The sequence below is a fragment of the Macadamia integrifolia genome, chromosome 5, assembly GCF_013358625.1.
Source record: "Macadamia integrifolia cultivar HAES 741 chromosome 5, SCU_Mint_v3, whole genome shotgun sequence".
In the NCBI taxonomy this organism is placed as follows: domain Eukaryota; kingdom Viridiplantae; phylum Streptophyta; class Magnoliopsida; order Proteales; family Proteaceae; genus Macadamia; species Macadamia integrifolia.
In genome coordinates, this window is record NC_056561.1 from 12,175,728 (window position 1) to 12,203,278 (window position 27,551).

Sequence of the window (27,551 nt, forward strand, 5' to 3'; positions counted from 1 at the left end):
GAGATAAAATATCACTAACCACTTAAACACGGTGTGATAAATGGTTCAACCTTTTGAGTTTATTTGCGGAAGAATGGCATAATCTCTAGTGTAATAGTTTTGAAGCGATTGAGATGAGAGAAATATTTGAAATTGAAATTGATTTCATTCTTGCTCTTTACTGAACACCACCCTTCTTCTTATCTAGATTGTCTCACCATCACTATGCCCCAACACCATGCCATCACCATTAATGCTATCACATCCTACTATACCACTACCACCACCCCCTTCTTGACCCGCATTCGCATCTTCCCCACCACCATCACTCTCAAAATAAATTCTCTACGTTTCTTTGAGAGCAACTACACTCGATTTAAATAATGTAGACAAGCATTTATAGAAGCCAAAAAAAAATATGAATCTTATCACCCGACTGTGACCATATGTAGCAGATACGTGCAGGTGATCCGACCTTACAATATGATCGACCAAAATCCACTTAAAAGAAAACCAAATGTCTTTATCGGAAGATTCCAAGAATAAGTTGCCGGTACTGTCACCAATTTTAACGTAAACCAAGTTTGTTTGCAACCTAATTTCCACATGTCACTCTCACAACACAAGAGGATGAAAAAGTTCATCCCCCCATGAAGCATTAATCCATAGTTTAAACACCCCCTCACCCCATTGTTACCTTTTTAATAAAAAAAGGAGTGTCTAATAAGAATTTAGGCCATAGACTGTCGTACTTAGGTTAACCGTTACACCAACTTCTCATCCTCCGAAGTTCCAAAAGAGTCAACTACTAAGAATGAATGTCTCAATTCCTCTCTTAAGGGATTATTCAATTCCACACTTTTAAGTCTTAAACTCATTAGAGAAGGAAAAGGTTAATTAAATTTCAATTTCATAAACCAGTAATATTAGTCTTGAAAACGGATATTGTACGACTTAGTATTCAAACACCTGTCATTTTTATTTTTAAATATACCCCTCTTTATTCTCGTAATGGAAAAAGATGAAACAGGTGGTAAATGCTAAGTAGTATGACTAGGTGATTGTACAAGCAACTGATATTATCTCTTCTAAGGTCACATAATTTACCTTTCCTTCCAGCTCACCAAATTAAAACAGCTTATTTAATTGATCTCATGCATGCCAACAAACACAACCCTATATCTCATGACCGCTCCCTACAAAATCAGCAACAGCAATAACAACAAACACTTGTATTGCTCCTCCTCAACTACTTCCTCGGAATTCCTATCACCTCGACATGATGAACCCTGAAATTAATCAAACTACCTTTTCCTCCGGCGAACTCGCCAATGGTGGCAGTTTCCGGCAATCCTTCTTCATGCCGGAGATTCGTGCGATAGAACTCTTCCTCTCTATCGCCATTTTCATTGCCATACACTCTCTTAGGCAACGAAAACAACATGGCTTACCAGTTTGGCCGATCATCGGCATGTTGCCTTCATTGCTCTTAGCTCTTCGTGGTGACATTTACGATTGGATCTCCGGCGTATTGTGCCGTACCAACGGCACCTTTAAGTTTAAGGGTCCTTGGTTTACAACCTTAAACGCCGTGATAACCAGTGACCCACGTAACTTAGAGCACCTTCTCAAGAGAAACTTCTCCAATTTTCCTAAAGGTCCTTATTTCCGCTACGCCATGAGAGATTTCCTCGGCGACGGAATCTTTAACGCCGACGACGATGTATGGCGGCAGCAACGGAAGGCGGCGAGTCTCGAGTTCCATTCTGCCAAGTTTCGAAACTTGACGAGCTATTCATTGTTGGAACTCGTTCATTCTCGTCTCTTGCCTGTTCTTGAGGATTCTATCAAACATTCTATCCCTATAGACCTTCAAGATGTTCTCTTGAGGCTCACATTTGATAATGTTTGCATGATAGCCTTTGGTGCCGACCCAGGTTGCCTGAGACATGGCTTGCCGGAGATTCCATTTGCTCAAGCTTTTGAAGATGCAACTGAGATTACTACCCTAAGATTTGTGACACCCAAGACTCTATGGAAAGTTATGAGGTTTCTCAACTTGGGACCAGAGAAGAAGCTCAAGAAATCCATTAAGGAAGTTGATGAGTTTGCTAATAAGGTGATTAGTGATAGAAAGAAAGAGCTTTCTTTGTATGATGAAGGAAATAACCCAAAATCAGACCTTTTAACAGCCTTCATGGGCTTAAAAGATGATGAAGGGAAACCCTATTCAGACAAGTTCTTGCGTGATATATGTGTAAACTTCATTCTCGCCGGCCGGGATACGTCGTCGGTTGCGTTAAGCTGGTTTTTCTGGCTGCTTGAGAAGAATCCAGCGGTGGAAGACAAAATTCTAGCCGAGATTTACAGCATAGTCGGCAAGAGGAGCGAGTCTGATAAGGGTGAAGATAGGGATTCTATTGTGTTCAAGCCAGAGGAAGTGAAGAAGATGGAGTACTTACAAGCAGCTCTATCAGAAACTCTCAGGTTGTACCCTTCTGTGCCGGTGGATCAAAAGGAGGTACGCAACATTCTTTCTCACACCACTCTCTATTTCTATTTGTAAGTACGTATGCACATATTTGTATGCATGTATTTTTATACGTAGATGGACCTCTCAAATGATGAAAAGTGAGATTCATATTAAAGTGGACACCCATATGGTTTTTGATGTATCATATTGTCATGTTGGATGTGTTTACAGCTTTTTTTTCTAGGTGTCTAACGGTTATAATATCGATTCTTTAGTTTGGAAGGTCGTGTGGATGATATGTGAGACACTTTGATCATATTCCATTCATTCATTGGTCTTTGATACTTCGCATCAAAAGAAGATAAAATAGGTTTTCGATCTATTTCCAATTTGATGTTTTCAATCAAAATCTTCCAAGAATCACATATGCATGCATGGATTTTTGTGTTTATATGTGGTGTAAATATTTTCTTTTGTTTTCTCATAGATAGGTAACCTAACTATAATTTCTTCAAATTTGAGATATTTGGAAGGATTTTATTTTATTTTATTTTATTTTTATTTATTTATTTATTATTTTTGGATAGATCATCTATTAGAATAGAGGCCATTTAGCATTTTTTTTTAGGTAAGCAGGATCATTTAAATTGATTATATGTATAAGTGTAATGCTTCTCTATTTGCCACTTGAGAGTATATGGGTTAGTCCATATGATGATAAAGGACCAGGTAAACATCTCATTGGTACACTTTCAGCTTCAAATAAGTAGAGGAAATATCTAAGACTATAAAAGATATCATTTTGTATTTTATTTTCATCCTTATTTGATGACATTTTGATCATTTCACTAAAACTCTTAATCAGAATTTGAGCAACTTTCCTTAAAAATTTATTGAAAAATTGACACTAAAATTTGATATTTGACTTATTTAAACGTACCTAATGTGGGACCAAATGGAAGTGATACATAAAACATTCAATTCATAAAGAGACAACCTAATGTGGGACCAAATGGTCTTTATCCACTCCATGAATTCTTGATGCTTGTAATTTGAAACCTATGTGTTGAACACCTTCTTATGAATAAATTTCTTATTAGTAAAAAAAAACTAACAATTGTGTCTCATATGGTAACATTATTAGGTTATTGAAGATGAAGTGTTCCCCAATGGAACCGTGATGCCAAAAGGAGAGAAGGTGATCTATGCTATGTATGCAATGGGAAGAATGAAAAGCATATGGGGAAAGGATTGCAGAGAGTTTAAACCCGAAAGATGGATGAAAGATGGGCGATATATAAACGAATCGGCATATAAATTCACCGCCTTCAACGGGGGGCCAAGGCTCTGCTTAGGGAAGGATTTTGCTTATTATCAGATGAAATTTGTTGCCTCATCAATGATCTACCGTTATCAGGTTAAGGTGGTGGAGAATTACCCTGTGGTTCCAAAGTTTGCACTGACTATGTACATGAAATATGGGTTGAAGGTGATGATAAGCAAGCGTGATTAATCTTGTTATTAATTAAGCTCGGAATGTTAAGATGTGCCTAAAGGTCTAATAATGATAAATGTATGAAAAAGATTAATAAGTGGTATTCTTATGAGCTTTGTGAAGCATTTATAAGAATAATAGATGAGAGAGGTAGTTGTGTTTAGTCATCTGTTAGGCTGTCACAGTCATCTGTTTGACTGCTTGACAAGAAATAACGAAGGATGTTGTCATTTTCATTATTATTAATTAATAATTGAATGTGATCTCTCTCTCTCTCTCTCTCAAGCCCATAGACAAACAATAAATGATGTTATTGTTGATGATATGATAAACTTTTGGGAGAGGTTTTGTGCTTGTTGTGCATGGTGTACGATTATGCACACATCTATCAGATGGGGTGAAGATGATACATCGTAGATTTTTATCTTCCTTCCAACGGTTGTGTGCATGCTCATACATAAAACATTTTTTCATATATTTTTTATTCAATTATCTTTTTAGTTTGATTTCTATAAATTTTTGTTAAAAAAAAAAAATTCTGTTTTTTCCTTACAATAGAAAACTAAGCCGAAAAACCCTAAATTAATCAAGGTAAAAGAAGCTTGAAATTAAGGTAGTATGGCCCCATGCCTAGATACAGAGAGAAACGAAATGATGTCCTCGTATCTCATGAAAAGCATAAATCCCATTTTTGTTGATGCTTCCACGCACTCTCCGATTGATCCTGAGATTTATGGGCCACACTACCTTTGAGGGAACCCTCTCCTATTAATTAATCCTAGTTACACCATGATCATGTATCCTCTAGAAATTAAGTTCTATTATCAAAAGCATAAGTTAAGTGGATCTAGTGCCTAGCACACTGGAATGCAACTTTTACTTGGAGAGCAAGTGCCAGGAGGTCAATAGATCAACTCTTATCACATGGTTGTAAGTGTTCGAAAAAATTCTGGTGTTACCTGGGCTACTACCATAGCAGCCAAGGAAATGGAATCCCAAGGGCTGCAACCCTTTTGTATCATCTATATGGGTACCTCCATTTAATATCATAAATACTTGTTGCTAGAAAAATTAATATCATATATACTCAAGGTTTTAAGTATCGATGCGTATCGTGCCGTATCGGTAGGCATCGGCACGATACATACCGATACATTACGGGGAATTTTGGGCCCTCTTTTATGTATCGACATATCGTACGTATCGTATCATGCTGTACCATATCGGTACCAATACGTACGATACTCTGTGATATGAACTTTTGAAAATATGAAAATTCCCGAGAGTATCGATACATATCGGTACGTATCGAATGTATTGTGCAGTATCAAGCCATATCGTACTGTATCGGTACGATATAGCTACTTAAGTGTGAATGTGCCTTTTATTGTTTGAAACAAACACTTCAAACTCTCACCAACAGTTTTCTATATTTTTCTTCTTTCTTCCCCTTTGATTCACACACTTTTTTGGAGACTCAAATGGTAGATTGAAAGAAACATTGTGGAAGTGAATGGTTCAAAGAAGGAGAAAAACATAGTCCAAGAAGAACCTTGAATGCTTGAACTTGAAAGTTGAAACATTTGAATAGTAAATTCTTGAATCTTTATTCACTTTTTTCAACTTTAACCTTAGATTTTCAAGTTTTTTTATAAATCTAAGGTACATCATACTTTGAATCACATTTTGTGCATCATTATTACGTGAAATCATTGGATTTATAAGGATTTACAAACTTTTTTCAAGAGGAAATGAGGGTTTCAATTTTTTTCAAATTTCTTAGATCTACTCATGCTCAATGGTTAAAAATGTTTAGATTTTTTATATGTTATGTAAAAACAAGTGTTCTACAACTTCCATGGAAATTTTTTATTTTTCTCAAAAAAATATTTTTTTTTTAATTTTTTTATTCCGAAATTAATTTAAAAATAAAAAAGAAAAATCCCCAAAAAAAGAAGAAGGTCCTAGCCAAGGATTTGAACCACCACGACACTCTTCACGGCACTCATCATAGTGGCAATGGTAATGAGGAAAGAAAAAACTGTAAAAAACTCAAACCTCATCATTTTGAACATTTTCAACTCAATATATTTGTCTATCAATACGATACCCTCTACTTAAGTATTTATACATTCTACATGTTATATATAGCTTTTTTTAGCTGTTTTTTTTATGCAAAAGTGTATAAAAATGTGTTCCCTATCCATTTATGTGCGTATCTTTAGCGTATCTCCGATATGATACGATACCCTCCGATAAGTATCTTAATTTTGACCGAACGATACGGCGAACGATACCGATACTTTTTTTTTTTATGTTAAAAGATGATATTATTAAAATAAAAGGGGAAAATACACCAACATAAAAGAAAGGGAACACAGCCGAGACCACTAGAGAAACTTGCTCTCTCCACCTTCAGCATGGCCATCAGCAAAGAAAACAAGAAATACCCTAGCAGAACCTAATCTATGCCTGTCCATTGCATCATTTTCAATCTCCATCACAATATGACTGGGGAATGTCACAGAGGTCTCTGTGATTCCTAATTTTGAAGCCTTCCTTGCCAAATAATCTGCAACCACATTTGTCTCGCGAAAACAATGAGAAATTTTCCACGAAATAGAATTCAAATAGGGGAGAATCGCTCTCCATCTTTGGAGCACAAACCATGGAACTTGGTTCTTCTGCACAGCAGACACTACACCAACCGAATCTGACTCAACCCACACTTCACTCGCCCCATATCTCTTTGTCATGATCAGACCGTCCAAAACCGCTTCAAACTCAGCCTCAAAGATTTTTTTAATGCCTAAATAAATATTGAAAGAGTTGCAAATCTGACCCTCTTTGTTACGAGCAATGCCACCAGCACCTGCCCTTCCTGGATTTCCCAGAGAACTCCCGTCTACATTGATTTTAAACCAATTTGAATGGGGTTTACACCAATGAACTTTTAGAGGCGGAACATACTTAGGGGCCTCTACATGTAACCCCAATTTCCTGCAGCATAAGAGATCGCTGATACTCTTCACTTCACCCTTCGAACTACCCAAGCAAAGACCAATCTCATGGCAAATTAATTAAAAAATATGCACATCAGATCGAGCCTTGTCCTCATGGCTTCGTCTATTTGATACCGATACTTTAATCCTTGTATATACTATATATTGTCCCCCCCCCCAATTTACCGTACTGATATGTTGAATCTAAAATGACCCTCCAAGGTGCATTCAGTATTGCTTTTGGCTATAACACTGAAGGGGGTGCACTAGTGCCCATCAAGCCACCACCCTACATGTCTATGTTTTCATTTTTTTGTGAAGAAACTTACTCATACTTCTTTTTTTCCTTTTAAACAAAAGAAAGTGGAGAAAACGACTGTACCAAGTACACTGTTTAGAGTTGGGTAGGTTTATATCTATGTATATTTTAGGTGTTAACACGCATCTTATTTACTATCATTCAAAGGTGAAAATGATTTTTATGAAAACAGATGGAATAATTTTTAGTACATGAAGTGTGCGTTCAAGTGAATGTACATGTAGAGGACCAGTATCTATTGCTCTTTAAAACTCCTCTCTCGAACAAACCCCCACCCCAAAAAAAAAAAAAAATTAATTAACTAAGCACGCACGTTTCACCCAAAGTAGGATAGTTTGATCCAATTCCGATCCCTGCTTATCTGATGATTATTTCCCAGAAAATGAGTGTGTAATCCGTGGACATCAATAGATGACTTTCTTACCAAAAAAAGAAAAAGACAATTAAGGAAGAAAATACTAATTTGCAATGAACTACGAATGGCAAGGCTACTTCATCTCCTCTCATAGCCCATAGGTCCTGCTTGGTGCTTGGTGCTTGGTGTGAGCGCAGTGGAATCATGCACAAAGCATCCCAACCCGAGAGGTCACACCAAAAAGGCAAGAAAGTGAATTCCTTCCACATGCAACCACAAATCATAAACACAAAATGGGGTTTTGCATTCCTGAAGTAGTTTCCCTTCTAATTTTACGGAAAAACTAGCAGAAAGATGGATATTCCTTGCTTATTATTAGACAATCATTTATTCACATACTTCGTGTGGGGTTAATAGTTTTCATTTCCCATCTCATGGAAAACCCTTTTCGCTCCGCTTAGCCCTACCCCCTTAGGGTATTTTATGATAGTTTATAAAACTAGACAATCATATTTGTCAAATACTAATGACAAACTCCTATGTTCCTTCATATGGTATTTCTGAACACTCCTGGATGACAAGCTAAAGTTTTTTTATAATTGAGATCTCATATAAGATAGTGAAGAATCGAGAATGCCTTGATACGAACTGGTAATTATGAAGAATGCGCTAACTATGCATATGACGCCGAAAATAGACTGATTTAATATCACCCTTCAATTCGAATTAGCAAAAGACTGCTACATTGTATTTGTATAGATTCATTTATATTATTTTCATATAATACACAGTGGGATCAACATTGACATTCTCTCTTCTATTCTAACCATGAGCATCCTATGTGGATAAGATCATTTTCCAATCCTTCATTGATGCAATTTATTAATTCCTTCTTACACTGGCCTTGTAAGAAACTCTCTTCTGTAAGTTTTATTTTGATGAAGGAACTCTTTAACTTTTTCTCATGGCACATACTTTTAGTGGGTAAGAGATTAACTGCGGTCTTGGTAAAGCTTGTACCCCTGATGTTCTCGAAATGAAAATGTCAATCACACCCATTCCTCTGATTAGGACACTTAGGGGCTGTGTGGCCGCATTTTTATTCTCAATTAGTAAATCTGAGTCAAAAATATTTTTTGCCTTTTTTGTTCATTTGAAATACTTCTGTACAAAAAATGGTGTATAATAAAATTAGGGGAAAAAAACTATTTTGACCACTAAAAAAGAAAAGAAACACATATGAAATGCATATGAATAGAAGTATATATTGTATTTTTAATTATCGCATTCTTATGAGCTTGTAATTTTCATATCTTTTAATATATTCTTTTGTTAACTTTTATTAAAAAAAAAATTACGAAAAACGATATATTACACATATTTTCATTACTATTTATGAGATCGATCACTATTTTAGCCACCTAAGCCAAATCGTTGAATCTGTCAAAGAAACATACATCAGCTGCATAAAATTCTATAATTGCAAAGAGTCCATCTAAGTCAATTAATCTAATACAAATCAAGATCTTAAACTTCATATTCACCAAATAAATAAATCTAATCTGGTTTCGCGAATGTGATACCACTCGAGTCACCAATGTCGATGCCTTTGGGGTTGCATATGTTCGATCACAAACGGGCATTAAAAGACCACATTGCCCCCCTCCCCGAACTGTGCACTGTAGATGCTCCTGTTCACCTGCTGTTGGCCCCGCACATTGATCCAATTTTTTGTCGTTGAAAGCAGGGGGTGGTTTGTTCGCTAGGCCATTTATTTTGTCAAATCGCACTAACCTAAATGCCCTACTACCCCACTGATCGAGCAATTCATTCCGTTTAGGGCGACTCATTCTATTCTCTCTGAGGTCACGTAGGTAAAGCGTGACACTTAAGGGGGCATGTTGAATTGCTGAAAAGGCTTGATGATTTGAACATTAGGTAATCGGCAGATAAAAACCCGCAATAATTCCAAACTTGACTTCAATAGTCTACTTCTATCTACCACACTTAATCAGCATTTGATAGATTATCCAACTCCAAACAATATTAGTTATTAGGGGGTTTTTGTGCATAATTGGTATTTGTTTTGTCATTCAGATAGTGATTGGCGTTTTTTAGCAATCCATCACACACTTCATGTGGATCTAGCTTTCAACAGCATAGAACACTTCATGTTGCTCCATTACATGCATGCTAATGGGCAAGCATATTTCCTCAGCGAATCAAGCAGTAAAGATTTTTTTTTTTTTAGTAAAAAAAGAAAAATGAAGCAAATCACCCTCCCTTCCCTTCGTCAATAAGGTAATTAAAGAAAGGATCTATCCAGAAGTGCGACAAAATAGTAGGGTTACATGCTCCACACAGCTATGAATTGTTGTATCTACTTTTTGTTCAAATTTAATACCACTGATCCACTCTACGAACTGAAAGAGAGATCTTGTGAAAGAAGAATGTGAGGCTCGGATTTATTTATATGGGCTATGTAGGTAAGGGGAGCGGCGCTATGATCACTTTGAGTTCTACTCAAAGTGCAACATGTATGTTTACGTGTGAGTTGTTATTCAGTCATAGATCGGATTTTGGTGTCTTCTCTTGAATTCCCCAAGTGGTATTCAGTAATGTAAAGCCAGTCTAAAGTAGATTTACTATACCAAATTGGTAGGGTTCTTTCTCTTAATCAGAAAAAAAAAAATATATGATCCCTAGAATACTTGAAGACAGACCTTATAAGAATGAGAGGACCCCAACACAACCTCAAAACATCGGGTTTCAGTTTCTTCCCTTGGACTCCCCAAGTGATATTTCATAATGTAAAGCTAACCTAAGATAGATTCCCGACATCATACTAGTAGGGTTCTTTCTCTGAATCAGAAAAAACCCTTGCGGACCCATGTGCATGCAATCACCATCAAAAAACTAAAAGTTTTTCAATGGTGTTCATTATGATCATGTGAAAAGTCTTACTAATCATCAAAGCTTTTCATCTTAAGGACCCATCTACATGCAATCGCCATCAATTGCCAAGCTCTACAACCTAGTAGACTGGTTCATCTAAGCCCTTGGACCACTATTGGTGTTTGACAATGATCCACGTCAAGTTCTTTTCAGACATCTTTTTTTCTCTAGAAGATCTTGAATAATATTAAAGATAAAAATCAGAAGAGTGTATCATCTACAGAGACAAAAAAATACAGTGATTAAGTGCCCTTATCTTCAGTTTTGCCATCAGCAGGATCCCTCAACCACTATTTACGGTCTAGCCATTACATCAGATTCTACCTCCCCACAGATGTGGTTAGGCAAGTTAACCAATGATGCCGAATTTCCAAACTTGATTGCATCTTTAGCACCATTACATCAAACTCTACCTCCCCCAAGATATGATTAGGCAAGCTAATGGACAATGCCGAATTTCTAAATTTAGCTGGATCTTTAGTTAGGTAATCCGCAATCAACACATGAAAACAAACATATAATGCCTTCGCTCAAAAGTTAAATAGACCAAACGGGTCCCACCTAAAAACATCATGACTCAGCAAGTTCGATGAAACTGTTGGTTTACTAGAATGGGCCATACATAGTTGGGTTGATACATGGAAATGAGACGACATGATATGAAATGTACTGTTCAAACATCAATCAACCAAGCATAATTTAAAGAAAAAATTAAATCTTGAGAATGAACTTCTAGCTCAATGGTACAAAGGAAAGGCTGCTAGGAAGTATGGTATAGCTTAAGTCCAAGGAAGGTTGATTTAATAGATCGATTTGAAACGACATGATATGAGACCCAATGTTGAAAAATCAATGACAAAACATGGTTTAAAGAAAAAATAAATTCTAGGGATGAACTTCTAGGTCAGCTGCAAGTTGCTTGGAAGTAAGGAACAAACTAATATAATGACTATGACTATATATTATAGCAGAATCATTGGTGTAGAGTAAAAAATGGATTTTCCTTGAAGTTTATTGATGAACCAATCCAATAAATCCATTCATAACTAATTCTATATGATTTCTGATAGAATCAAGAAGTCTTAAGCATAAGCAAGATACAGAGTTACTCACTTGGAAATAGCAAGAAAATCTTAGCAATGGGAATTTTTCACAATGGGCAAAGCCTGGCGGAGAAATTGTCACGTGGAGAAAGGAGACCCATATATAGATTGTAAACTTCTTTTCCCAAAGAAGAAGCAATGACAATATGTAGTGGTCGATAAATTGGTTAAGCATGCGGTTGTAACTCCGAGCTCTGCTTGCTGAGATAAAGTCCCATCCTTTGTTCTTTATGAGATAAGTTGGGATTTTAATGTGCTTTTCCTTTCTCCTACTGATGGCACTGCCGAAGGTGGGAGGTTAGGAGTCGCTTGCAATGTTTGATTATCTTTTTATATTGTTTGGTTTCTCTTCTTTTATGAAATAAAATATTTTTAGCAAAAAAAAAAACAACAACAACAAATACCTAGATATCGTTTCGTGTAATTTTTCCTTTTTTCATTATCTGTTTTGGGTTACTTTCCTACTAATAGACATGCCAAAGGTGAAATTGTAATTCCAAGAGGTTCTTATGTTTTATAATTTCTCATTCTATGAATCTAGTGATATACTTTGCTGATCTTTAGTAAAAAAAAAAGGATAATATTCAAAGAATAAGCATTGCTAACTCAATGCCAATAATGGCAACTATGCCAAGTCTAGGGAAGCTCACTAGTCCCACCCTCCTAAACCCCTTCCCCATACTGGTAGGACTTAGTAGGATGAAATATTGAGTGTGACCCTAGTATTTCAATAAGTGTGGGCCCACGTGGGTCCTTCGTTCCTGCATGATGAATATTCATTGTGGTATGTCGGCAGGTCGCGTGGAGTATTGTCATGATCAACCCTACACATGAAACTATGGATGGATGGATGCATCAGAAAGGTAAAGAGAACCAGCAAGGACTAATTAAGGTTTATTTAAGTACAAGTTGCAATAGACTGGATGTGCATGCGGACAACCATATGCCTTGTCCTGAAACTATGGACATATCAAAGTCTCTCAGAGATGTTACAGAGAGTTCTATGCTTGTGTGGGCCCAGTAAGTTTCCCCTCATCTCAAAACTAGCTGAGGGATGTCTTGTTGTAGCAAGGACCACTCAAAAGGTTATGACCGAAGACATGCAGTTCGGGGTCGGGAATCCCAATGGTACCAGTACCATATGTGGGTTAAGTAGTGGATGGATTGAAATCGATAATACCGTTTCAAAGAGTATATTTCATATTCTTGTGTTCGAGTTTTGTGATTGTAGTTTGATGTATTTGGATAGTCCTCTTATTTAGGTTTCGGGCAATGGATTTTTGGTTTTAACGATGGCACTGAGACTACATTGGGACTTGTTTATTTATTATTTTAATTAGTTTACGTGTGTGATCATAGAAAGTTTGAAGAAATAATATAACCAACCATGAATTTCATTAGGGCTTTGTATTCTAAGTTTCTTTTTAAAGTGAAGGACGTTTTAAATCTCATGATAATGAAAGTTATTAAACTTGTTTTAAGCAGCATGCTGTTTCACTTACTTTCAGCAGTTCCAGTTTCTAAGAAGGTGATTGAGAAAATTGAGGTTTTGATGGCGTACTTTCTATGGGGTGAGTAATAGAATTTTAAAAAACACCTCAATACTAATAATGGAACCATTGAAGTTCTTTGCCCTTTTCTACAGTATCCAAAACCATTTAGGACTGGTACCTCTCCATCCCCGTTAACAATAGGGAAATAGACCTAGGGATGGTTCTGGGATCAACACCTTTTAGTACCATTCATCATCAATACCAGGAACCATCCTGATTGCAACCTTAGTTTCATTGTTTAATTAGAAACCATTTAAGATCGAACCGATCGAACTGACCAATAACACAAATAGAGCAAACCATTTGGACCAAAACCAGAAAAAAAAAAATGATAAAATAAATAAAATGTATTTTCATTTTACCAAAAAAAAAATCCTTTTATATATGAAAAATCTAGATTGGACAAAAAATAAACTGATAAGGGACCATTAATATAAACGGATAACAGACCGAATGATAGAAACTGATAACAGGCCGAAACCGACCAAAACCAGACTGGACCGACCATTTGACAACAATAGTTAAATTAGTCCGTGTTCCAAAATTGGTTTGGTCTGAAATCAGATATACGAAATAGGATAAAGGTAAGCCTAACTTATGTCCATTACCAGGTTTCTCACGCGCGTGGATTTTCACCAAGGAACCTTTAAAGCTTTCAAGACAGTGAGAAAAGAAAAATTACAACCTCTTAGAAAGTGGATCTCTCTCTCTCTCTCTCTCTCTCACCTTAATCTACTTTCTATTCCTTCTCTCTTTAACTTCTCAAATGTCCTCATGGTGAATCTTACACTCCTAGTAGCCTTCTTGGTTTTGGTTTTCAGTCTTATATGTGCAAGAACTATTCCATCTTTACTAAGTTTGGAGACAAAGGTGTGATCCTCCAAGGTTTGCAGATCAAGGATTGAACATGTTAACTTCTTCCTGTGAGACAAGTCAATTCCTGGTAACATGAGAGGAATGAGAAAGGGGAGACTCAAGAGATAGGGATGGGACAGGAAGAGATGTGTGTGATCGGGAGAGTGAAGGGAAAAGACATACAAGGCCAAGAGAGAGAGAGTAGAGAAAAGAAGAAAGATGTGAGAGACGAATGGGGAGAGAGATATGTTAGAAGGGAGAAAAGGGAGGAACATGAGATGAGAATGAGGGCTGTGTGAGGGAGAGACAAAAGAGGCATGGAGAAGAGGCGCGAAAGAGGGGGAGGGGGAGGGGGAGGGGGGAGGGGCAGGAAATTGATTGAAGGAGAGAAGGAAAGAGTTTGAGAGAGAAAAAGTTAAATTCATGGGAAAACAAATGTCGCTAAGCTGTGTAGCATACACTAACACCTTGCTGTGTCATAAGGAGGAACAAGTGTACCCTATGTGTTGGTGATCGATGTCATGTATTCCATCGTAGTTTAATGCGTTGTAACCATATTCTCCATTGATAGTGAAGCAAAATCTCATCTCACCGAGAACGTATGCAATCTTACCAAACCTATCAATCTGTTTGCATTGTTTGTTTTTGTTTTTCCATTATCTTCCACATTGTTTTAGGATTACATTTCTACACTAAGCAGCCAGACAAGGAACTCAATCCCTATATATGTGGTCAAAAGATCCAAACACTCACGTCCATCTTTTGCATGTCAAAAGTAAAAAAATGTGGGGCCCACTATCTCTCTGCTCCAAACCTCATATTTTATGGATCCTAACCCTTCCCTTTGTTCGCCCAAATCAGGATTCAGGCATCATAGGTAAACCTCTCAATGGAAAATCTTGTCATGACCAATATTAGTGAAAAAAAGTTGCAACCTCGCTTTTTTGCCCTTTTATTACTATTCACTTGTTTCAATGAGGATAAAATCCCATCATTTCCCGTGTACACAAAAAATATAAGACAAAGACAACTCTTAAGTTGTTACATCATATGTTCATGAGCTAGAAGATTGAAGCACATGGTTTCTTCATTATTCAAACAAAGACAGTTAGCTAATTCTGTAACAAAGGATGTGATGTGGTCCGTACAAAGTCTTATAATGAACTCCATACAAAAATTAAAACATGCATCTCCTAAAAGGTTAATTTAGGGACTTCTTGTGGGCAGCAGCCAGCAGGAACGAATTCTGCAACCCATCCTTCATCGAGGATTGTGAAGTAAAGGGTTAACTAGATAAAATAACAGGTGCTTGAAGAGCTGCTGCCTAGTCCATAAGAATACCACCCATTTTTGTTTCATTTCTTCTCCCCTCCTGATGATATGTAAAGAAGACCACCAATGTCAGATAGAACAAAGGTTCAACAAATTAATAAAAATAACACTGATAATTTTTCAATACAACAGTGAGTTCTTAGGTTCTAAAAACCATTTTGGATTTATATGTTTAAATTTTGAGAAAATTACACTGCCACCCTTGAACTTTGCCCTCAAGTCAACACCCTCCCCTGTACTTTTTAAAATGACATGAACTCCCCCTCTAGCTTTGGACAATGACGTAACTGTTAGTTTATATGGTGAAAGACTGTTATACCCTCACCTAAAAACTATGTCTATTTTACCTCCTTATCCTTTGATTAAAAAACAAAAAAAAAGATGCTGAGTATGGTGCCATTGTCGGCTATTATCGGAGAGGGAACCGGCAAGAGGGAGGAGGGGCCAAAGAAATAGAAGAACATGAAAGGAGGGAGGAGGGGAAATTTACAAAAAGCTCCCTTGTCATCCATTTTGGGCAAGTATTGGGGGATGGGTAATTAAAACCCGTTACAACAATGTCTTGTGACAGGATTGATTACAAATCAGGTTAATACCAATTACCTAGGAGTCAGAGTTCCACCAAAAAAGGAAAAAAAAAAAATTGATCCTGAGTACCTAAAAAGCATTAGTAGTCTCCACAGCACAGGAAGTGAAGTTTCCTAATTCTTACCTCCCTAAATGGGATCGACTTGAACACCTCTTATAAATCCACCCTCCGATTGTTTCTTGCTCCTCCGCATCTGTTCTGTTCTATGATTCTTTAATCTTCTTTCTGATATCGTTTCTCTCTGAAATATGGAATACCAACCATTAGAACTCAAAATCATCTCTACCAAAGATATCAAAGATATCAATCTCTTCAGCAAGATGGATGTCTACATCGGTGTTACTCTTGGCGCCGATTCCCAGATGAAGCAGAAGACCCCAATCGACAAGAATGGTGGGACGAACCCTTGTTGGAATCTCCAGATGTAATTCAACATCGATGAAGTCTCGGTTCTGAAAGGGGGTCTTATTCTTGTATTTCAACTTCTTTGCCATCAAAGAATCAGCGGCCATAAAGAAATCGACAATGTACACATCCCCCTCAAGGAGCTACTCGAAAGCATCAGTAAGGGAGATTCCACCCAAAACTCACCTTCGTCGGAGTGTTGGAGTAGAAATTTCGCCGGATAGTTACAGATTGCTAGAGCCCTAATCTTCTTCTTCCTTTCACCAAAACCCAACGATTTGAGGATGGGTTATGTTGAAGGATGTCTAAAGGGTAAAATAGACATTGTATTTATGGGTCTAAGTTGGATGTTTTAGGTGAGGGTATAATAGTCTTTCACCATATAAAATAATAGTTACATCATCACTTAACAGGGAAGACTAACGGCAAGGGTGTTTTTGTCATTTTCCAAAGCTAGAGGGGGTGTTTGTGTCATTTTCAAAAGTACAGGGAAGGGCATTGATTTGAGGGCAAAGTTCAGGGAGCGGCAGTGTAATTTTCTCTTAAAACTTAAAAAAGGGAAAAAAGCCTCCAACCTATACATAAAAGACATTTACCCAAAGACAATACTCTGGTAAATCTGGACTGATTTAGAACAAAGGGAATAGAAGGATATCAAAGATGATAATATCATGCCAGGGAAGTGGAAAACCTACCTCATTCAAGCTCTACCATCCCATTCTTCATAGAATTCTTTTACGAATTCTTCCATGAACATGTGCCTCTTCTCAGCTCTTCTCTTTCCAGCCTGATATTATAGCCACAACACGGCAAAAGTTATTAGTCAACTCATATAATTTAAGATGGGAAAAAAAAAGGAGCCAGAGAAGTAGGCACAAATCAAAACAGATATTCAACCTAGTTGAAAAATTAGGTGGAGTAGATATAGGTAACAAAATCAGTTGGTAGATTTGTACCTAACGTAAGAGTGTTACCATGTTAAGTATGAGTACGGACGCTACACAAAATAAATGTTGTGGCGATTGAGATATAATTTTCAATTCATTTTTTGGCATCTAATATGTTGATTGGATTAGGATATTCACAAAAAGAAACTTGGAAAACATTCCAGAAGAAAGTTCACAGTACAAATTTCGAAGTCATTCATTGGAGTCCATTTTTCATGGGACTTCCAAAGTAGGACCATAAATTGATGGCATCCCACCATCTGCTAGTTAGTGTTCAATGGTAGAGATAACCTAGATCTCCCTGATAGTGAGTTTAGGATTTGCATATTATTATATTTATAGTTAAATTTACCCTCCCTCATACAAACAATGCGCAGCCCAAAGGTCTACACATATTATCTGCATCACTCTCCTCAAGTGGTTTTGGCCTAGATTGAGGCTAGGCTTGGTTGAACTTTTAAAATTAGAATATTGAGGTGATGCAAGAACCATCTCAAAGCAAAAACACACATACATTACAGCAAACAGAAAGTTCGAGATAGAAAAAAGATGATGGATAAGCAAATAATCACTAACTAGCAGAGGAACATAGGGCAGAAAATCTCCAGATAGATGAACAGGACAAGGGGAGACGAAGTAATGTATAGCCAAGCATACCTAACACTTAAATACAAAAATAGGGTAATTGTAAATGCTAGTTTCTACTCTTGATACGGCAATCAGATGCAAAGTTTTGAAAGTATTTACGGTTTCTCAGACTAGGGATCTTAAAGGACAATTCAGAAGTAGAGTAATACCCCAAAATGAATTCAGATTAAGCAAAACAGTAAAAAATTGATGAGGCGAAAACTGGTGAAGTACAGGGTTTGGCAGAAATTTCATAACTACGAAAAAAAAGGGGCCTAATCTATGTATATTCTGAGGGGTCAAGACCAATCAATAGAAGCCAGAATTATGGTATTCTTTGATGGAGACTAGGGGGTCAATAGGATTGAAACTAGAGAAAATACGACTGAAACCTAAAATTAGAGAGAACAGAACAGGGCTGCAATATATGATAATGGACATATGCAAACCAAATTCTAATATGGACAGAATTTATGAAGAACAATAACAGAAGCTTAAATAATGCAATTTTAGAACATACCACAGTTGTCAACATGACTAGGTGACCGAAGGCGTCGGAGGGGTGCTTAGGCGACAAGGCACCCTAGGCATGCATTAATGACTATGCAATGATAATTTTATATTTATATAATTAAGTTTATATGCAACGCAAAAGCCATACATTGCAATGTGATATAATTATGCTAGTAATGGCCTAATATGAGAAAAACAGCATATAATAAACAAAGCATAGATATAATATAAGTATATTCATCAAAAAACAAAGCAATAAACATAAATCAACATTAACACTTGAAGTGTCAATAAGGCGTATTTGTCACCCTAGACCCAAGAAAGAGCCTGGATGCCTAGGTGGTGCCTTGATAACTAAGGAACAGACTGGAAACCAATCCAAGCAGTCATGGCTATTATCTACTAAGCAAAAGAAGACCCAAAACAGGGTATTTCCTATAGGCATTCTAAAACCAACAGATTCAATCTGTTTATGGAGAAAAAATTGAACTTAAAGAGAAAGATTTCACCAGTAGATAGCACCACAGAATAATCATCAAAACTCCAGACCATGACCAGTGACACTGGGCATCACACCACCATGCCCACTATCAAGTTCACCCTAAACTCCAACCAATATCATTCAGTATTCTCAAAACCGTGGGCTATTATTGAGCCAGTTAAGCAGCACAGTAACTTCCACTCCTAAATCATTCTCAAAAGTCAAAACATATCTCCAAAAACTGAAACCCTTAGTAAAAGATGTCCCTATTCTAGACTGAATTGGATCATAATGCAACAAAGCAAACTTAACTTAAAAATAGACCAACTACTATTTCAGATAGGAATTAAGACCCTAAGTTTTGGGCTTACTGATTTTTGATAGATAATTTTGGACTTATAGATTAGGTCTGTCACAACTAATTACCGTTTGACACAAGGCCCAACACCCATATAGCCCATTAAGGACTTCAAAGAAGGCTCATTCAAGCCTACGGCCTAGGCCTTATATTTTGAGGCCCACACCCATTACTGTTGTTAGAGTATGTCTCGTTTGGTTGTCCATTGGGTGTCCATGGACCTCAGTACCATGGGATTATGTCTAAGTAGCTTATTTAATGTTCTATTATCTATCCTATTGTAATTAGACTTTTTGGGCTAGGTAGGACTTTTATTTTTCCTTTATTTTGTTTTTTGTGATTAAGACCTTTGACTCTTAGAGGTTGTTAATAAGATTCAGCCTATATAATAAGCTGCTGACTGCGATAGGAGGATCATCTTAAATGAACCAGATACGAATATACCCATTCCAACTTGGTATCACTTCAAATGGCGTTCCAGTTAGGGCCTGTATTATTGACAGCTGATGCAGAACAGCACATGGAATCCCATCATGTGGCTATGGTGGAGGGGTTATCTAGTGAACAACATGCTTTTCTAACAGAGTGTACCTCTGTTTTCATTAAACCCTTCAGTTTGAGAAGCTTTTCATGGAAATGATTTATTGTTGTCTGATCCTCTTTCTTCATATACTGGTCCTTCGATAAATCCAATCTGGGTTTGACAGCAGGATCATGAAGAACTCTGTTCCTACTTCCACCAAATGTGAAACAGCGAGCAATTCCTGACATCAGAATACAACATTAAACTTGGCATTGGCATGTCTAAAATGCATGAACATGCCAAACTACCTATGGACATCGCAATAATGACATTTGTAGAATTTGCAAAAAATTAAAGCCTTACATACTACCATGCATCTCCACAGAGATGAAACAAAAATAAACAAACAATGACACGACTCTTAAATACATAAGAAGCATACTATACCACGTACAAAGCTCTCAGTATAGTTGATGAGATTCATAATAGCATACAATGGACTAGAAGAAACAGTTATCTGTCTACCCATTTACACTCCTTACATATCTCTAGTTTGGAGGGTAATTTCATACCCTATGAATAAACAATGAGGTCTCTTACCCCTACCCACTTAAATGGCAACAATCAAGTAAATTTCACCCACACCACCAAACAGACAGAAAAAGAAAATAAAAGGGTCATATGTTCATTCAAGGTAATTCATTTGGGTGGACAGGGAGGTCCATATGATAAGAGGATCCATACCAGTGTCACTGGTCAATTTTCCAAGTGAAACAAGCATCGGAAATGGGTAAAGAGTGAGTCCAAAGTTGAATAAAATTACAAGATTTTTTTTTATTTTGGCATAACTAGCCACTTTATTGATGAAAAAAAAAATTAAAGAAACTTCATTTCCTTGACCATATTGGATCCATGTAGCCGACCCCATCAAATTAGGATAAGGTTATGGTTGTTGTTGTTTCATTTCCTTGACCCAATCCATATAACCATAACCAAACCATTTAATCAACCCAAACAGTCTTACTTCTTAAGCCAATACCCAAAGCCCATTCCTCAAAATCATGTCCTGCTTTTGTTTGTTTGAAGAACATGATTGTTTTAAACCACCACCACCACCCCTCCCCCCCCCCCCCCCCCCTCCCCCCCAAAAAAAGAGTAAAATAGATTAAATGAGCATTGTGAAGCTTTACCAGTCTTTAACCTTACACTGATGAAGACACCTTCAACCCCTTAGAGGGTGAGAGTAAGGCCATTACCTGACTACACTTCCCATTACGCCCTCAGAGATTTGATTCACCAGATGGCCCAAAATGGTAGATAGCAGAAGTGACTCCCCCAAGGTGGCTAGCGAAGTACAAAGTGAGACACCAATACCATAGTGCAAATCAGAGGTGAAAGAGATCCAGGCGAAAGCCACAGACGAACTTTTCTTTCCCATTTCCATCAACTACTTCCCTCTAATACTATCCATATTAATTTTCTCCATTTTCTTATTCTTTTTCAGCATCATGGTGTTAAACACTTCAAGGTTTATCAGTTTAATCTCACACGTTTTGTGATATAAAAGAATAAAATTAAAAATAAAACTTATTAATCTAATAAATTACCAATAGCACCAATTGCATCAAGCCGATCAGCATCTTGCACAACCCCAAGCTCAGGAAAATATTCGTCAATTCCATGGCCTCCAAGCTCATCCTTGACACCTGAGAAGAAAGTACCGGGCAATCAATTGTAACTAGACCTGCAGTTGACTTATTTAAGCTTCATTATAATTCATGAAAGAAGCAGGACATGGAAAAATTAAGTACACAAACTTCAATGCAATACTTTCATATTCTTCTTTTTTTTGGGGGGGGGGTGTTGGGAGGGGAGGGGCTATATAAAGGGTGCCGATAAGGAAAAAATTATAAGTAGTTGGGCCCAATAATCTCACTAAATGCAAATTTGATGCAGGCATTATGACATCAGACCCCACACATACACACTGAAACATTTTGATGGTAAAGAGAGAAAAGAGGACAAAGTTCATATACCAAGTTAATACAGGAAAACACAACTGAAACATTTTGATGGTTCGCTTTTTTAAAAGAATTTGAAGCAGTACGCATGTTGATGTACGTTTAGTTTTTTTATCTTATGAATACAATGAAACGTATGCAACTATAAAATAGAAAGCATATGTTTCTATAAATAAAAGAAGAAAATTTCAAGGTAAGGTAAATAAAATTATATAGACCCCATAGTTACCATGTAAACTTTTACAAGCCGCAAATTCTACAAGTTTGAATATTTTCATGAGAACACTTAAAAACTGGTGGACCTGCGGTGAAATGTTATGTGGTTCTAATTTTAGAAGGGTGAAACAAGCAGCAACAAAACAATTATATGGGAAAATTTGAGTTAACAGGGGATTTTACGAGTAAAAAAAATGAGGCCATAGAGACCAAGGTGAGGCAATCTAATCTATGGATTTTAATGGATCAATTGCTTTATATTCCACACGTCCAAAATCCAAACCAGTGATCAAATAGTTACAATCACTGGATATGTGCATCAGTTTGATCTGTCACCCAGGAGAGCATACTATGTTATAGCAACGGCAGTCCAAAACAAGATACTTTCCCTCCATTGACTTTGTCCATGAGGCTGGAACACTGCAGCTTAGATGGAAATAATCATCTGAAGTTGCAAGAGTATGGATATGACAACTACAGGTATAGGACATTAGATCCAAATTCTTATACTCCTATATCCAACATATTACACTGAATAATAAAGTCAACACCTAACGTTAAGAAAAGAGATTGAAACTTAATTTCAAAAATCATTTTGTCAAAAGGTACCCACCCATTCTTTTTATTATCATTAGTATCTTCTCCTTTTTCTTCTCATCTACACCCTCCTGCTCAATAAATTTCTCAACGATTGCCTCCTCAGATGGATTTCTACAAACCAAATGACACAACACATAAATAAGGAGAAAAGAACAATGGAAATTCAAGAAAAATTATGTTAGACAGCAAAATATTCAATGGCATCCTATATAAGGTACACACATATTAAAATTGGAATTAAGATTTTAAAAAAAGGTGTTGCTGATTTAGGGCAGGGAAATAGATAAACACTGATAGAAATATTAGAGTAATAAGGAATTTAATAAAATTAAAGATCAATCTGGAAATAAATACAAAGTGATTTAAGCACTTTAAAGGAAGATATTAGTATATAGTAGTCAGGACAGAATGCAATGGCCAAAATAGGTATGAGAATAACAGATTTTTTTTTATTCTTCCCCACCCCTCCTCCCCACTTCATCTTTAATCTTGCTTTCTCTCTGCAAATCAAGGCCAGAGGGCATCTGTGGCATGTCACTTGTCAAGATTGCAACTATGGTAGTGTCACATACTTTCTCTCTCTCTCTCTCTCTTTCTCTTCCCATCTCTCCCTTTCTTATCTATGGCCATCACTCTCACTCTCTGTCTCTGGCAATACCTGCATCTCCAGAGATACGAACAATGAAGGGTTTCCTGTTTGCAGTAACCAAGATCACAGCGAGCTTCAACATGGCTTTATGGTTTAGATTCCATGGTGCTTAAAGGTGAAATCTTGGATTTTAAGCTTTGCAAAATGGATGGTCTCAGCCTGTACACCTAGACAAATGGATGGTCCAGATATGTCCACACAATGATATGTCACAAAGCAGTTGTGAAACTAATCACTACCCTAATTTAGTAATAAGATTTATAAGCAGACAAAGAAAATCTTTAAATATATATAAATAAATAAAAAAAAGAGAGAGAAAGAGAGAAAGTCAGACTCTTAGATCATAATTAACATCATTAACAATGAGTAACAAAACAAAGTAAAGCTAGATACATAATCTAGTAATCAACAATATGTATCCACTAATAAAGCAAGACATCCTCACCTCACATACTTGTAATCTCCTGTGATAGGCAAAAAGAAGTGATCAGTATAAAGAGATCTAAGATATAACTTCTAATTTATTTTAATAAGCACAGCTCAACACACACACACACACACAGATAGAAAGAGAGAGACCTATATCATGGAGAAGTGCGGCAAGCTCTACCTAAGAAAAAGAAGATCAAAGCTTCAGAAAGTAACTCTTCATAAAAGAAAATGTTAAAAGGCATTGAAAGAGAGAGAAAAAATGATGGAACATCCTAGTCAAAGGAGAATGATCTGACACTATGGTTTTTTGGCAAGAGAATGAAGGAAAAAAGGAAACAGTTACTAAAGCAAGGGAAGTGGTAAAATGTGAAAATTTCTGGTAGGTTTTCAATTGGCATAGAAAGAAAAGCACAATTTTCTTAAATCTCATGGTTTTGTTGAGAAATTTACAAAGAGCATAAAGAGTAAATTTTGAAAATCCAGAGACAATGATCTTCTTTTTCTTCTTGTGCCAAAAAGCACCCATAAAATTTCACCTATCTCATAAACCCACCTTAATTTTCCTGCTACTCTTTTCTTCCATTCTCTTTCCAGACATAGGACAAATAATCATTACCTTGATGGTTTCAGCAAGCCAAGGAATGACTCAAAAGATTCGATAAACATTTGGTAACAATAAAGTACAGTGTTCATTCACTCAAGTATTCTCTCGACAAGACTTGAGAATTCAACAATTATTATATCCTTGTCCAAATTATTTATATACATAACTTCAACTCACATGGTGATACTTTCTCCAAATAAAAATCAGTGGATAGTTCACAACATTTAAAACCTATTTTCCAGAACCCTATTATGTCTGCTTGTCATGAACTTATTCTCCTTTACTTTTTCCTTTCAAGGTCGGACCAGATTCTTTTTGTTTCAGAATCATGAAAAGGAGGACCCTAAATGGCCTATGTAACATGGCTGTAAGACTATAAAAGAGCAAGCAAGAAAAGATATAGCACAAATACAAAGGTGTGAACCCAAGCAGTGCTATAAACTTTTGACTTGTGAAAGCAAGGCACAAAATGTACGTAATTTCCTGGAACTATTACATATTCAGATCTTGATTATCATCTAAACTTGGACTCTATCAATTACATTTCTACTGTGACTAAGAAGTTGGACTACATGTTCTTCGGGTTAAAAATCTACATCCTGGTTACCTCTAAATTGATGGCATGCACATATGGAATAACTGATAGATTTTGACATGCCACAAATTTTACAGAAAACACTTCTAAATGTATTTTTCCATTGTTTGTCATTGTTATTTTGGCATAAATGAACATTAAGCATACTCAATGAACTCCATTTCCTCTGATGCAAGAACACTTCTTTGGACCGGGTTGAACCCGTTTGAGAACCCAGATTGAGCCCTGGGTCCAATCTTGGATCTTTAGTCTAGTAGGATGTTAATAGTCTGTTTATTTATTTATTTGGATTTATCTTCTAGTATTTTGTTTTATTTTGAATAGGCTAGCTAGTAGTAGAGTTCCATTATATTCCAATTTTAGAGTTAGAATAGGAGTTTTTATTTCTTTTATTTATACCATGTAACCATGATAGAATTTTCAGATTGAAGAATGAATTGTAAGTTGACTGTGTGTGTGAGCCTCTGTGGTGTGTGCCAGCTTTCCACTCTCCCCCTTCTTCTTATGAAGATTCCTCCCTCCCCTGCAACTCTGAGAGCCCTCTCAAATTTCCCCTTCTTACCTAACCAGCTCTCCACCAATTTGGTATCATAGCCAAAAGGTAACCCTTCTTCCTTCTCTCTCCATGTTTTACTTTCCTCCGTCCTAAATTCTTTTAGATTATTGTTGTTGTCTGCCAATAGTAACCCCATGCCCTTCTCAAAGACAACCCCACCCCCATTCCTTCGACTCCCACTAAAACCCTGCCCATCACCTTAGATTCCCTTCGTAAACCCCTCCCATTAATTCTTGCAAGCAACCTTTCTAGGGTTCCGACAAGTAAAAAAAAACACCCGTTGTAACCCTCCCGTGACATCGATCACACTGAAACCCCAACCCCCCCCCCCACCCCGGACTCACAGTCTCTCTCTTCTCCTTGCTTCATTTATTGGTTGATTATTGGATCATCTCTAGTTACCAGACAAAATACCCAACCAGAAGTCCCAATTTGGAGTTGGATATGTTCAAGACAGCTGCACCAGTGATGTCAGCTGATTACTCTTATTCATGAAGAAAAGTGACAGCTTGGCACCTCGACTTGAAAACTCATGTTACACAAGATTGTGCTCAGAGTTAGTCAAGCAGAAGTCTGATACAGTTAGTACTTATCCTAACTAGAGTTGTGTTTAGGATGAGTTCCTTCTTATCTACTGTTCTGGTTTATGAGTTGTAATGGGTCTGGAGGTTCAAGTCAAAGAAGGATTTTGAGTCCCAATTGGTCATTTAATCCATTGTCTCTATAAATGATAATGTGATTGTATTTTGGACATGGAGAATCGAATATAAATTAGTAACTCATAAAGTTAAAGAGAAATTGCTCCTCTACTGTCACATGACCTATTGCCCATTAGACACTCAAACAGCTTCACTCCCATCTGACTTACGTTTCTGATATAACGAACTTCTCTGCATCACTTCTACAATCTGATTCTCCAGATTTCCATTAATTTCAGTACTCAGTTTGGAACTTTGAATTCCCTATTTACAAATTCCTGGACCATGCGAAAGAGCCGAATTCTTAATCATTGTAGGGTTAGAAGACCTCTTATTCTATTCTAGTTAGAATTACGGTAACCACTTTCAAGGCTTTAAAATACAAGGAAAATCGATAAAATTAAAGAGAACGAATAATTAGACTGTGAATTAAGTTAATCAAAATGAGAATTCAGGATTCCCATAAAAAATAAAGAAATAAATAAGAATAAATGAAAATTCACGATGCCTATGAAAAAAATACAGGATTTCCGTTTGGGAACAAGAGCCTTTTGCTTACCACTTCCATGGCTTCTGGGGAAGAAGACAAGCCCTCTTCATGGGCCAAAGAGAGGGCGAGATCCCTGACTCTGAAAACGTGTGCAGCATCGTGAGAGGCGTCATTCCCTTTCATGGCAGACATCACCAACTTCTCTGCGTTCTTCACAGTCGCGCCCATCTCTCTCCCTCCCTCTCTCCCTCTCTCTCTCTCTCTCTCAAAATCAAAAGTGTGAAAACGCTTTCCCCACGCCAAATTTCAGTCCAAAGTACTAAAAAATAAAAAAAGTCACAAGCCGGATCCCCCGCCAGCCTCCGCCAGATGTAAATGGATCAGCTTTGTTCTAACGATCACCTGGTCGTAGTATCCACCATCTGTCGTTTTTGTTTTTAAATATACATTTTATTATTTTTATAATGGTAAAAGAAAGACAGGTGTTGGATGTTGATTCGTATAAGCAGTAGATCGTTAGTATCAACTGGTTTAAAATGATATCCATCTTGACTGAGTTTTGATCCTAACCTTTCCGATCCAGTTTCACATGTATGATTCATGGGTAAAATAGTACTAAAAACTGATTTAAAAAAAAAAAATAGATATGTCAGATATGATTTGATCTAGTCCGTTTTGAAATGGCATCGGCCTTGACTTTTCGTATTCTTGAGTTTTAGAACCTTGCCCGGAGGGGCAAATGCTTGCAATGCAACCTACAATATATTTACTTAATCAAAAATTGATCCACAGGAGATATCCCCTGGTAAGGAGTAAAGAGGCAGCC

At 36.8% G+C, this 27,551-nt stretch overlaps 2 protein-coding genes across 3 annotated transcripts; one reads left to right on the forward strand and one right to left on the reverse strand.

The window, feature by feature from the left end:
* Positions 1-1,136: 1,136 nt before the first annotated feature.
* On the forward strand, positions 1,137-4,220 carry LOC122079048 (cytochrome P450 86B1-like). Its single transcript, XM_042645272.1, has 2 exons — positions 1,137-2,500; positions 3,597-4,220. Exons 1-2 carry the CDS (start codon positions 1,259-1,261, stop codon positions 3,963-3,965), a joined length of 1,611 nt encoding a protein of 536 aa, XP_042501206.1. The 5' UTR covers positions 1,137-1,258; the 3' UTR covers positions 3,966-4,220.
* Positions 4,221-15,149: 10,929 nt separating this feature from the next.
* Positions 15,150-27,123, reverse strand: LOC122080112 (uncharacterized protein YpgQ). 2 transcript variants are annotated; one of them, XR_006140603.1, is made up of 9 exons: positions 26,795-27,123; positions 23,930-23,960; positions 23,796-23,814; positions 22,715-22,812; positions 21,472-21,570; positions 19,933-20,105; positions 17,111-17,202; positions 16,134-16,251; positions 15,150-15,461 (listed from the first exon to the last, which is right to left on the reverse strand). XR_006140603.1 is itself a non-coding variant. In XM_042646996.1 (8 exons), the coding sequence occupies exons 1-7, from the start codon at positions 26,951-26,953 to the stop codon at positions 17,116-17,118; spliced, it is 666 nt and encodes a 221-aa protein (XP_042502930.1). In that variant the 5' UTR covers positions 26,954-27,122; the 3' UTR covers positions 15,150-15,461; positions 17,111-17,115. The 2 variants fall into 2 exon arrangements, 1 of the variants encoding a protein (XP_042502930.1); XM_042646996.1 differs by lacking the exon at positions 16,134-16,251 and having other exon boundaries at positions 26,795-27,122.
* Positions 27,124-27,551: the final 428 nt, after the last annotated feature.

What these genes read in the sequence shown, in the direction of transcription:
- LOC122079048 (XM_042645272.1), top strand. Translation starts at nt 1,259, where the DNA reads ATGATGAACCCTGAAATTAATCAAACTACCTTTTCCTCCGGCGAACTC. An exon ending in TGCCGGTGGATCAAAAGGAG is followed by an intron (nt 2,501 to 3,596) that starts GTACGCAACATT and finishes TAACATTATTAG; the next exon opens with GTTATTGAAGATGAAGTGTT.
- LOC122080112 (XM_042646996.1), bottom strand. Translation starts at nt 26,953, where the DNA reads ATGGGCGCGACTGTGAAGAACGCAGAGAAGTTGGTGATGTCTGCCATG. An exon ending in CCCCAGAAGCCATGGAAGTG is followed by an intron (nt 23,961 to 26,794) that starts GTAAGCAAAAGG and finishes TCTTTTTCTTAG; the next exon opens with GTAGAGCTTGCCGCACTTCT. An exon ending in TGATGCAATTGGTGCTATTG is followed by an intron (nt 20,106 to 21,471) that starts GTAATTTATTAG and finishes TTCTGATGTCAG; the next exon opens with GAATTGCTCGCTGTTTCACA.